General features: G+C 45.0%; 2 protein-coding genes across 2 annotated transcripts; one reads left to right on the plus strand and one right to left on the minus strand.

Moving 5' to 3' along the window:
- Positions 1-517: 517 nt before the first annotated feature.
- Positions 518-4,369, minus strand: med21 (mediator complex subunit 21; the record flags this gene model as incomplete). Its single annotated transcript, XM_083657226.1, has 4 exons — positions 518-713; positions 2,828-2,928; positions 3,119-3,233; positions 4,328-4,369. 4 exons carry the CDS (start codon positions 4,367-4,369, stop codon positions 525-527), a joined length of 447 nt encoding a protein of 148 aa, XP_083513352.1. The 3' UTR covers positions 518-524.
- Positions 4,370-4,476: 107 nt separating this feature from the next.
- On the plus strand, positions 4,477-11,626 carry fgfr1op2 (FGFR1 oncogene partner 2). Its single transcript, XM_083657215.1, has 6 exons — positions 4,477-4,757; positions 6,315-6,451; positions 7,630-7,747; positions 7,873-8,015; positions 9,677-9,790; positions 10,934-11,626. The coding sequence occupies exons 1-6, from the start codon at positions 4,733-4,735 to the stop codon at positions 11,072-11,074; spliced, it is 678 nt and encodes a 225-aa protein (XP_083513341.1). The 5' UTR covers positions 4,477-4,732; the 3' UTR covers positions 11,075-11,626.
- Positions 11,627-12,435: the final 809 nt, after the last annotated feature.

The raw sequence follows: 12,435 nt of genomic DNA on the forward strand, positions 1-12,435 counted from the left end.
TGGGCCCGGGCAAAGCAGTGTTGTGGGGGTCAGGACTCGGTCGGTGCTGCCTGGCTGGGCCCGGGCACAGCAGTGTTATGGGGGTCAGGACTCTGTCGGTGGTGACTGGCTGGGCCCGGGCACAGCAGTGTTGTGGGGATCAGGACTCGGTCGGTGCTGCCTGGCTGGGCCCGGGCACAGCATCATTGTGGGGGTCAGGACTCGGTCGGTGCCCCCTGGCTGGGCCCGGGCACAGCAGTGTTATGGGGGTCAGGACTCGGTCGGTGCTGCCTGGCTGGGCCCGGGCACAGCAGTGTTGTGGGGGTCAGGACTCGGTCGGTGCTGCCTGGCTGGGCCCGGGCACAGCATCATTGTGGGGGTCAGGACTCGGTCGGTGCCCCCTGGCTGGGCCCGGGCACAGCAGTGTTGTGGGGGTCAGGACTCGGTCGGTGCTGCCTGGCTGGGCCCGGGCACAGCAGTGTTGTGGGGGTCAGGACTCGGTCAGTGGTGGCTGGCTGGGCCCGGTGGCGGCAGCATTGAGGGGGTCAAGACTCAGTCGATGGTGGTTGGCTGGGCCCAGGTGTAGCAGCGTTGCGGGTGCGGAGCTGCGACTGGGCGATGTCGGCCAGCGCGCTCTGTATTTTCTCCAGCAGCATGTCCCCGCGGTAAACCACTTCCTCCAGACGGGCCGCCGCCTCGTGGTTCTCCTCCTCCAGCCGCCGCAGACTGGCCGCCTGACAACCACACAGTCACACCGTGCATGTTTCACACTTTAGCTTAAGCTGAGAGGGCAGTTTTCATCTCATTCACATGAAACTATGAATCCCTCAATCTCACTTTAAAGCACTGGGGCTGGTTGCACAAATTACCTTAACTTAACCGTAACTTACCTTAACTAACTCAGAGTTAAGGTGTCCATAAAATAAAATCGGATGCACAAAACACCCTTAAATCTTCTCTTTCAGGTTAAACATTTTAAGGAAAACATGAGCACAAGATTTATGGGTGTTTTGTGCAGCCGATTCTATTTTATGGACACCTTAACTCTGACTCTAAGGCAAATCTTAACTTAAGGTGCTTTGTGCAACCGGCCTCTGGTCCTCAAACTGGGGCTCAGGCCGTGATTTTAATAACGTGGTAAATATCCGATCACGTGAAACTCACATTTTGTTTTGTTCTGCGGGACCGTCTGGTCTCCAGCCCGGGGCAGGTGTTTTCAGAAATTACAAAGTGCACAGGCCAATCAGGGACCTGCCTCGTAGTTGACATCATAACCAGCCAATCAGGGGCTGGCAAGACGGTAATGGCTGCTCCCATGGCTCTGCGGCTCCCGAATGAACGACCAGTAATGTTATCATTTGTGGAGTTTACACAGCCGTAAGTGAAGTTATTGCATAAATAGACCCTGCACTAACTGACCCAATAACAATTAAACCAGAACAAGAGTATGTACCAGCAGAGTTTCTCAGTGGAAAAGACATGTTTGCCATTCTTCTGAGTGGATTTGGATTTAACTGGATCCGACACCGATTGGCTGAAGGACTGGATTTGGCGATGCTGATTGGCTGAAGGAGTTGTCTGTCGAGGCAAGTACTCCCACCCACTGAAATCACTGCACAAAGCTTGGAGTCCAGACTGATACGTAGAGCGAAACAGAACGTGAGATCACGTTATTATCAGGATGGTGTTAACCAGGCTATGATTTTAGGGGGCCGTGAAATGATTTAGACCAGGGATACTCAACTTGCTTTTCCCGGGGGCCACTTTTGTGAAATGATAGAAGGCCAGGGGCCAGTTAATAAACAATCAATATACATTTTTCTGTAGCGGATTGTAGGTTTTTGGGGTGTCAGCCGGAGTTTAGTCTGACAATGTTGTGCACACCGGATAGTTAGTTAGGTTAAGTACATAAGTGCCTGGGTAGCGAGCAGACGGCGGTATTTGACAATTAGCAGCTAAATCATAGATTATTGAAAGATATTCCATATTCCAGACTGAAATGCTATAACAGAAGTGGAGTATTGGCCAGAATGACATGAACATTTGGACACTTATTCAGCGGGTATCTTGCATGTTGCGTTCAGGTGCAATGTAAAAAAAAAAAAAAAAAAAAAAAAAATGTTTGCATTCCCATCGCGGGCCGCCAGTTGGGTATCACTGATTTAGACGACCAGTCAACAGTCTGGACCCACCTGGCAGAATGTTCAATGTGTTTTTCATTCTCTTGAAGCCATTTGGATCTAAAGGCTTCTGCCTAAATGTGTCTCTTAGACAAAGATAAATAGTGAAGTTGATCCTGAATTTCCTTCCAAAGCCTTTGCCTTTCCATCAAGGCAAAGTGTGGCTACTTCAAAGAATCTAAAATATAAGATCGTTTTAATTTAACACTTTTTTGGTCACTGCATAATTCAATTTGTCTTATTTGATAGTTTTGATGTCTTTACTATTATTCCCAAATGTGGAAAATAGTAAAAACAAAAACAAAATTGGTGTGTCCAAACCTTTGACGGGCAGTGTATGAAAGGTAATACAACACTTCATCAGTGTTTCTAGTTGTGTTGATAAAAGCCTTCTCTCTTTTAAAATAGCATATATGTGCAGCCAGCCTCTCTGGGCTTTATCCAATAGTCAGTAGAGTAGACTGAAAGGAGAATATCAATATTAATATCATAATGTGGTGTGAAAACTGACAATTCTGCATGTTTCGACCTACAGAGGGACCCATTGGGATTATTAGTGGGATCCATAATAACGCTTCACTTTGTCTTTGTGACCAAAGTGAAGCCTGATACTTTTCTCCCCCTGTTGGCTGAACGCTGTAATGACAGTATCAGATTAGTTCTGTGACCTGCAGCGCTGCGGTGGACTCCTCGCTGGGCAGTGAGTCGATCAGCACGTCCACATCTTTCGCTGTCCTGGCGATCAGCGCCGCAAACAGCTGGGCGTATTCTAGACAGAGACCAAATACACTTGTTTAGTCCTAATGATAAACAGAGCTACTGACAGGTACTGCAGATACAAACAGATAAAAACCATAATTCTCAGTTTTCATGTCCTGTAATTCATTAGTACAGAGAAAAGATAGCAGAAAACATTGAGAGGTAAGATAAAACAATAGCTGCTGGGTCCTAAACACCACCTTCGGTTGGGTTTGCAGGCTGATCCTTGTTGATGGCAGTCTGTATGTTGTTGAAGGAGGCAGGAGGCGCACACTGCTGCAGGACTCCGATGGCATTGCAAAACTGATCTGCAAGCTACAGAATAACAAAATCAAACCGATCTGCAAGCTACACATTACATTACATGATCTGCAAGCTACACATTTACAAAAAAATTATCCACTGTTATAGTGGTGTTATAGGTTGGTGTTTTTGAAGCTTGGAAGTAAATTTTCAAGTTTAGTCAAACAGGTTCCCCCAGTGACCGTACGTCCCACTTTGTCTCATTATCTTACATTATGTCATGTAGCACAGTTGTTCTCAATGTAAGGTCTAGGGGACCATCAAGGGGTTCCAGGGGGTCCCCCCAGCAAACTGATGAAGTGTTAAACCTCAGCATTATTTCATTTACAAGAAGTTAATGCAGTTAGAGAATGGAGATGAATGGCTGTTTTGATCATAGTTTCTCTGTTATCTCTCTACCTGCTGCCATACAGCCATGAAATACGAGACAAAATCACATCTAACAATACAAATAGTCTCAGACTTGTGTCTGAGTATCGCGTTGTGGCTCGTTTGTTCACAAACTCATCGACAGACAAATCTGTGTGGAAAAAGAAAATGAGAAGCACTCTCCCTTCCCTCAACTTCTGTCGTTGAAACACCTTTGAGCAAGGCACTTCATTCAACCCCACTGTGTATGGGTTTTAAATGGCTTGGGTTGGGTTTGCTGCTAGGTTTGAAAACCTCGGTTTAAAAAACAACAACAAAAACAATGACTTTCAAGTTCAACACAAACGTTATCCATTCATAACTTTCAAGAACCCTGTTGTGAAAGTATCTTGCTTTTTAAAGAGATTCACTGCAATCTATGTTCGTGATGAAAGCCTGTTTCTTTGTTTGGTCCCAAACTCTACCAAAGCCACCCATCCTTGATCGTCAACAATCAAAATACGTTGGTGTAAAAAAAACAAAAACATAAACAAATAATAAAATTGAAAGGGGGGTTGGTGGCAACGTCGTTAGCTAGCAGGTTAACGTTACCAACCAACGCGGTACCTGCTACTACTGCTTTACATTTCCAGCTTCAAATGACATAGGCAGTCATATTATAACCTGTTTCGTCTGTAATCGTCAGGTAATCGTTCAAAAACACTTCAAAATAAGAAAAGATACCAAATCTGCCATACCGAATTGACAGCATCTTGAAGCTGCGTTAGCCTGTCCGCCATGTTTTCTGGGACTTCCAAATTCTCGTGAGATTTGTTGAGAGGGTCAACTCTCGTGAGATTGTGTGTGACTTGGCAGTGCATTCTGGTAGGCTCTGGTTAGGCTCTGGTAGCAGTAGCCCCTGAATCTGTATGGATCAGACACCGTTTAACATCGCAGAAGACTTCACAACGAAACGAGCGACATTTTAATTCAATGTTTTCATATCGGTTGAAAGTTCATATACGATCTAATTGTGTTTCAAAAAAGAAAAAGGGCTACATCAGAGCCGCTGCTTGTAGCTCATTAATGGGAACTATCGTTAGCATTAGCCTGTAGCTAACCTACCAAGCATCAACAGGAAGCAGCAGCCGACCAAATTCCAAATGTCTTGCACTTTGAGTTCTCCAGGTACAACAAGTCACGTTATTTCTTACCACATAACGTTAATTGTACAACATGATTTTATATTTTGCAAAGGTTAGAGTTGGAATGCTAGCTGACTAGCTATATGATGAGACCTATAGCGTTAAATGGATTTACATGACAGGATTGACAGCTTGAGTGTGGTTAGCAAGCCAGCTAGAATATATTGCACGCTCTTATCCTGTTTGTGCTGGTCATTTTATGTTTCTAGCTGGAGAAATGCTTTGTCATTAATATTCCAACCAGGATAAAATGTGGTGTAAGGCTAAAGCTAACTAAATAATATTCAGTATTCAACAAGCTAAAGTTAGCTTGGGCGAGTTTGCTGACTGCACCTGTCCTGTCAACCAGTTAAACTTAGTAACACAAGTTGCAAGCAAGTGAAATAATAAGGTACTTTAACGTTAGGTGAATGATTTCTGTGTGGTTTTGTGTCTGCCCTGGTATCTGTCACCTTTTTCACTCTCCATGAGTGTGCATCCCTGCTGCTAAGTTTTATACGGGTACTTTGTCTTTGGCCAGTATTGTGTTCAAACGTGTGAGATGGACACAGTCAATGAGCCAATTTCATTAACGAGCTTAATCTAATTGTAAATCAGCATCTGAAGAACTGTGTTTCAGTGTCACTTCAACTTGTGCTTTAGAAATGTGATGAATGAATAGTTTGCTTTGAATAAAAAGCTTGATTTTAGATTTAGAGGCAACTCGTTCAAAGCTGCACCATGATGCATTGACAGTAGATCTAACCTAGTTTATTCTCTCATCCAATGGAAGTAATGCTGCTGGGCAATAATTCAATAACATTCTTGTCTTTCAGGGGAATCATATGGTGAAGATATTTTGATATCGTGCCACACAATTTTGCTGTCTAAACTGACAAGCACATCTGATTTAAAAACCTTGACAAAATAAGGCATGAAACATTTTAAGGAATATTATTTGAAAATCGTAGTTTTGTTTGACATCGCACTCAACAATGAACGTCGTCATCCATTTAATTATTTAACATGTCATTTTGCATACATAAGCTGCATTGTGATACAGTATATCAATATAAGAAAGATACCCATTACATACGCTTTTATCCAAAGCGACTTACAATAACCCATTTTTGTCAACAATAGAGTAATCAACTATGCAACACAATCAATGACAGCTACAACTTCTGAAGGAATAGAGTGGTAACGTTTTCTTTTTTTTGAGAGAGAGAGAGATGTTAGTTCAAGAAGGGCCCTGGTGGAGCCTGAAAAGGTGTGTTTTTAGTCTTTGCCGAAATATCGGCAGGGATTCGGCCGTCCTGACCGATGATTATTGTGGTATTGACTTCAAGCACTTTGCCATAACAATAGAAGTACAAAGTGCAGATAAATTGAAAATCTCACCAATATGAAAACACATGGCAAAGAATTCAATGTCCGCTGTCGTCCCTCAGAGCCAGAATGCTGTTTTCCTCGTACCTGCTCATGTCAACCTCCCTGTGACCCCCCCCCCCCCCCAGCATGACTTTTACCTTCTGACCTAGACCTACCTGTGTTCCCCCAGGCATGACTTGTACCTTGGAGAAGGTTCTGGCAGACGCCAAGTCACTGGTGGAAAGGCTTCGTAACCATGACAATGCCGCAGAGATGCTGATTGAGCAAACAACGTCCCTCAACAAGCGAGTGGAGGCCATGAAACAGGTACGGTGCCTATAGCCTTCTTATTTCCACACTTCAGTCTTCTCGAATAGATACAGAAGAAGATGGATAGAGTGAAACCTTTAATCAGGAATAGTCATTGGGGTGTCTGCCTGGCTAGTGTAGAGGTAAAATCACTCGCCTACCACCGCGGAGCAGGTGAACATTTACCTTACATTTAATGTTGAACGTTTACTAGATGGTAAATGTTGACCAGAGGGTCAAAATGATCGTTTTTGGAGGTAAATTATTGTACGCCGCCACCCCCCGCCTAATTGGAGCAAAAACAAAAAATAAAGACGGGGGGAAAAAAACTTTTTTTTCACAATGTTATTTTTCAATTTTTGCTCCAACTGGAATGCTTTATATGGTCACTCACAATTCAGGCAATTGAGGCAGCGAGGAAGATTAGTTTCAGTACGCTACTTTCTTTCTTTATAATGCTGTGAAATGTTTTTAAATCCGTTTTTTTTCTGTTTGAAATGCAAGCGAAAGGAAAACAACCCACAAAAACTGAAATGTTCCCAAAAAAAGTAGACACAAAATCCACTGGACTTAAAATGAAGAGTTGAATGAAAACCAGTCCAGTGGATCTTCTCTCTATTGTTTTTGGGGGACATCTGGCTAGCTGGATGACTCAATTGATTCTACACGGACATGAAAAAAATAAATAAATAAAGGAATTTGTTCTTTTCTTCCTGGCATGAAATCGAGCCAAAACACACAACGCCTTTTATTTATTTATGGGGGAAAACTTTGGTGCAACATTGTTTTTCCAATGTGGATCATTTAGAACATTGTCTGTGTTTATCTGTGTCTCTGTGTCTCTGAGGCCATTTACACCTGGCGCTAACATGTGTTTTCTGTGATCAGATTGCAATCAGATTGTGTTTTATCACTTGAAAGTACAGGTGTAAACACCCCCAAAACGCATTGAAGAAGGATTCCAATCTGATCGGCCAAACCACCTCCGGAGGTGGTCAGGGATGCATTGTGACCACATTGAACACAAGTGTAAATGCAATGTGTGTCCTCTCAATCTGGATACAGCAACTGTATGCGGATTGAGAGGACAACCATTTCTGCCATTTCTACCATTTCAGATTGCAATCTGATTGCAATATGATGGCAGAAAACGCATGTTAACGCCAGGTGTAAATGGCCTCTCTGTGTGTTTGCAGTACCAGGAGGAGATTGACTCTCTGAACCAGGTGGCGCGGCACCGGCCTCGCTCCAGTCTGGTCCTGGGAATCCAGCAGGAAAACCGACAGATCCGAGAACTGCAGCAGGAAAACAAAGGTAGGCAGAAGCGTCATGCCCATTGAAGGTTTTTTTAGGACCCGCCCCAACTGCAATATTAGTTTGTGGGTGTGTCCCCGGCCTGTGGGACTCTAACCTGTGTGCTGAATGTTGCCGTCCCACAGAGTTGCGGACGTCACTGGAGGAGCACCAGTCGGCCCTGGAGCTCATCATGACCAAATACAGAGAGCAGGTGTTCAGGCTGCTGATGGCCAGCAAGAGAGAGCAGCCGGCCATCGTCACGCAGCTCAAGGAGCAGCACACCACGGTCAGCCATCTTGACTTCAAGCTCTAACTAACTCACTCTGCTTCTTTTCCACCTGGACTCTGTTTTTCCATCTTTTTACTGGAGATTCTGACTGAAAGCTCGTCCACTGCTTCAGTACAAAGCCTCTTAGCAAAGTACTAAAAGCACACAAACCATGTCTTTTTTTCACATCTCATTTTTTATTTTGTTTCTGATTGGCCTGACAGCTTATTTATTTTGCTCTCAGATTACTTCTTCTACGACTTCAAACTGTGAGACAAACGCCTGACTTTTCACTCACATCTTGTTACCAACAAGTCTCACTGGGTAGCGAGTATCAGTGTGTTGAAAAAGACAAGTAGGATTGTACTGGAGAGACACACGCAGGCAAGAGAGGTGTACTGCACGCAGCTCTGTTGTGAAGCATGAGTGGATATTTCAGTGTTATGGGAAAAGGTAAATAAAGAGTGAATCATTATGGTTGATAATGGTGCAGCCAAAAAGCAACTTGCAGCAGACAGATAGACTTCAGTTGATAAGATGACACAGGTTGTCAATATGGTAAATGGCCTGCATTTATATAACTGCTCAGATGTACGTCGCTTTGGATAAAAGCGAAAGTGAAATTGTAACATTGTAACATAACTTTTTTCGAAATCGCTTTACAATAGTTGGGTTTCCATCCAAGTGTACCGCAAATTTGAACCGAATTTTCTGAAAATTGGTGAAATAATGCGTGTTTTCATCCGCTGCTGTTATGCGAATTATAGAGCTGTCAGTCACCTGGTGTTTGATGCTGTCTGCCTCTGCTGATCTGCTGCTAGACCTGATACATGCGTCGTCTTGCAGGCAGGCTCTATTAAACACATCTATTAATTTAAAGTTTCTTGATGATCTACAAAGTTACTAGTACAGTACATACTAGACCATAAGATGCAATTTCTGGATTACCAGGTGCCACTCTTCAACTGCAAGCATAACGTTATAATCCACGGAGCAATTCTAGAAGTGAGTCGCATTGACATTAATCCCAGTCTTCTCCTGTTTAAAACACACAACGGCAGTGTAAAAATGGTTTGCTACTGCTTATTAACCATTACCTTACAAGTCCTATTGAGTGTAGGCTGCGCCGACATGTCAACATGAAACTGGCTGCGTGGTGTTTGAATGTAGAGACGACGGAAGATTCACTTAATCTGTTTCCACCGCATTTATCGCATTTTACTTTTACTGATACACCCAACTTTTGCACCTTCCCCAAGCGTGATTTTTTGGGGCGATATTTGGAGTTTTCTTTCACATTTTACAGCGTTTCCACTCATGTGCAAATTGAAAATCCGCATAAAAACAGGTGGATAGAACCCCAACAAATGAGTAGGTACATTCACGCAGACATTCATACACCGATGGTGGCAAGCTACCACGCAGGGTGCTGACACAGCCATCGGGAGCAATTTGGAGTTCAGTATCTCGCCCAAGGACACTTCGACACGCAGACTGGAGGAGGAGGCGGGAATCGAACCACCAACCTCTTTTTCCCAAAGCGATTAGTGGACAACCGGCTCTACCTCCTGAGCTACAGCCGCCCCACAATACGAGAGATTCACATGAATTAGTGTTGGTGTAAAGTTGTTTGATGACCTGGTGCTGTGGCCTCGCGGGGTTTCACTTGTTTCTAACAGGAAATGCAGGCGCACATCGACAAGATAAACGAGATGGCGACTGTGATGAGGAAGGCCATCGAGGTGGATGAGGGCCAGCTGTGTGAAGACGAGGAGAGGATCAAACAGCTGGAGGTGAAACAGCTGCACGTGCGCACACACACACACACACAGACACACACACACACGCACACACACGCATGCATGCCTGCACGGACACACACACACAGACACACACACGCACACACACGCATGCATGCACGCACACAGGGGCAGAATTCTATCTCGGCAGCACCGGTGCTGATGGATCGGGAGTCAGTGGGGGGTGGAGGAGGCGGGGTAAGTTGGTGGTTTGGCACAGATGAGATGTGTCACGGGGGATAGAGACAGTCGGTCTGTGTTTTTTACGGCTGGCGCGTGAGTGGGGTAAAACCGCCCATATATCTCAATGGGCTGACTCGCCAAAGGCTCTACACTACAGGATTGGGGATTCTAGAGCAGAACACAAGACGTCTGTTCAGATGTGCGTTTACTGCGGGGCGTTAAATCCCCGATCTTGTCTGCCTGGGCTGGGCTAGCAGCTAAATGCTAATTATGCTGTATGGAGAGAACGGGGGGGGATTTACCCCACCCTGACCACGTCTATGACTCAACCTATGGGGTCAGCGTTGTGTTGTCTGTCGAAGCGACAATATAACTCATTTCACACATTTCACACATAATGACACATTTAATTCGGATGCAAACCGACGGTCATTTTGTTGATATTTGTTGTTGTGAAGTACAGTATATGCTTCCATTATAGATTATTCTTTAGGTACAGATATAACGGGCTAGTTGACCAGCTACTTTCAACATACTGCACGTTAAACTGGACACTGCCGCAAATCGTCAAACTCAGTCAAGTTGTTCTTGGTCTTGAAGTTTGTTCTGTGACTGATTATTGATCAGTTTAGCTCTAGTTCATATCTGTAAAGTCCTTTGCTTACGATGAAGGGCTGTAGAAAATACAACTTGAATCAGTGACTGATCAGAGAATTTTGACAGATAAAATGTGTAGGAACTCTGTACTGCAGTATTATCAAGAGCCGTTGTAGTCATCATAGTGTATCTCTGACTGTGTGTCTGTGTGTGTGTGTGTGTGTGTGTGTGTGTGTGTGTGTGTGTGTGTGTGTCTGTGTGTGTGTGTGTGTGTGTGTGTGTGTGTGTGTGTCTGTGTGCGTGTGTGCGTGCATGCGTGCGTGTGTGCGTGCGTGCGTACGTGTGTGCGTGTGTCAGCTGGAGAACAGTGGTCTCAGAGAGCTGCTGGGGATCAGCCGGGAAGCCTTCGTGCTGCTGCAGAGAGACGACACGTCAGACAGCACCTCGCTGTCCGCCCTGCTGAGCAGCGCTGACGTCAGCCTGCACCGCAAGAGCTAACCTTTGACCCCCACCCACCACCACCACCACCACAACAACTAGGGCTTTTCCATAAACATGTGCTTGACTCGGTTGACACGGCTGGGATTTGCATCTCCATTACAACAGGGCTACCCGCTTGAAGGGGCGTGTTCACAGCCCTGACATCACCGCAGCCCACTTTGTAGGCGGGCTTTGCATGGTTTGACTCGGTGTGGCCAAAACTGCCAATGGAAAAGCCCTACACAACCACCCAGAGTCCAGACCCCCACCACTGCTCCTCTGGACAGGCCACGCCTCCAGATGCTCACCTTCCTGCCCCACCTCTGCTCCTGTGGGCAGGCCACGCCTCCAGATGCTCACCTTTCTGCCCAACACAGACTCTTCACACCACTACAGCATGACGCCACACAGCTCGCTCGCTCTCTCTCTTTCTCTCTCTCTCCCTCTCCCTCTCTCTCTCTCCCTCTCCCTCTCTCTCTCTCTCTCTCTCTCTCTCCTGGCATGCATGAGCCTGTGGTGCCTGGCAGGTTTTAAAAGTGTGAATGGGTCAAAGAAGCGCTTGAATTCTAATAAAACTGGAAACATCTTAACGATCTCTACTGGCTTTTATGCAGGGTTACTCATCATACTCTAGTCTCTCCCCAGACTCAAATATTAGGTTGAATCGCTGCGCTCCGCATATTACATAAATGAGTCTGTGCCACAGCTGGTATTTGATGGTGGGTCTACTCTAGGGGGGTTGAAATTGATTGAGTGACAGGCCGTGGCACAAATGAGAGAGTGGTTCAAAATGCTCGATTTTGCAGGAGCCAGTTAGAATCAGAATCAGAAAGACTTTAATGATCCCCGGGGGGAAATTGGGACAAGTTACAGTTGCTCGTTCACATAACACAGATAGCATAAAAATAAAATACACAGTAGTAATGCGATAGTAAAATAAGCAGAATAAGAAGAAGAAGGAACACAACATAGCATGGAATAAACAGTATAAACAGTAAACAGTATTAAATGCAATAGGAGCAAAATAGTGGAGTACGTCTAAGTAAGCAATATGTAGAGTAAGTATACCTTACGTGCCAATTGTCTTTATTGCACACAGAACTTATATTATTCGGCTTGCCCCATACGTTACACGTGGCTCAGCCAGGCACTTTTCCAGTTAGCCTATCTTTATTGCACACTGAAGTTATATTATTTGGCTTGCCCTATACGTTACACGTGGCTCACCCAGGCACTTTTCCAGTTAGCCTATCGGCTGGCTCAGTCTCAGTGAGACTGAGCGTCTCCGAGGTGCTCTTTTAAGAGAGGCATTAAATAGACCAATGGCCACAGGCAGGAATGATTTCCTGTGCCTCCGTGTTGCATCTAGGTGGAATCAG

This window comes from Poromitra crassiceps, assembly GCF_964638095.1.
Source record: "Poromitra crassiceps genome assembly, chromosome: 2".
NCBI classification, from domain to species: domain Eukaryota; kingdom Metazoa; phylum Chordata; class Actinopteri; order Beryciformes; family Melamphaidae; genus Poromitra; species Poromitra crassiceps.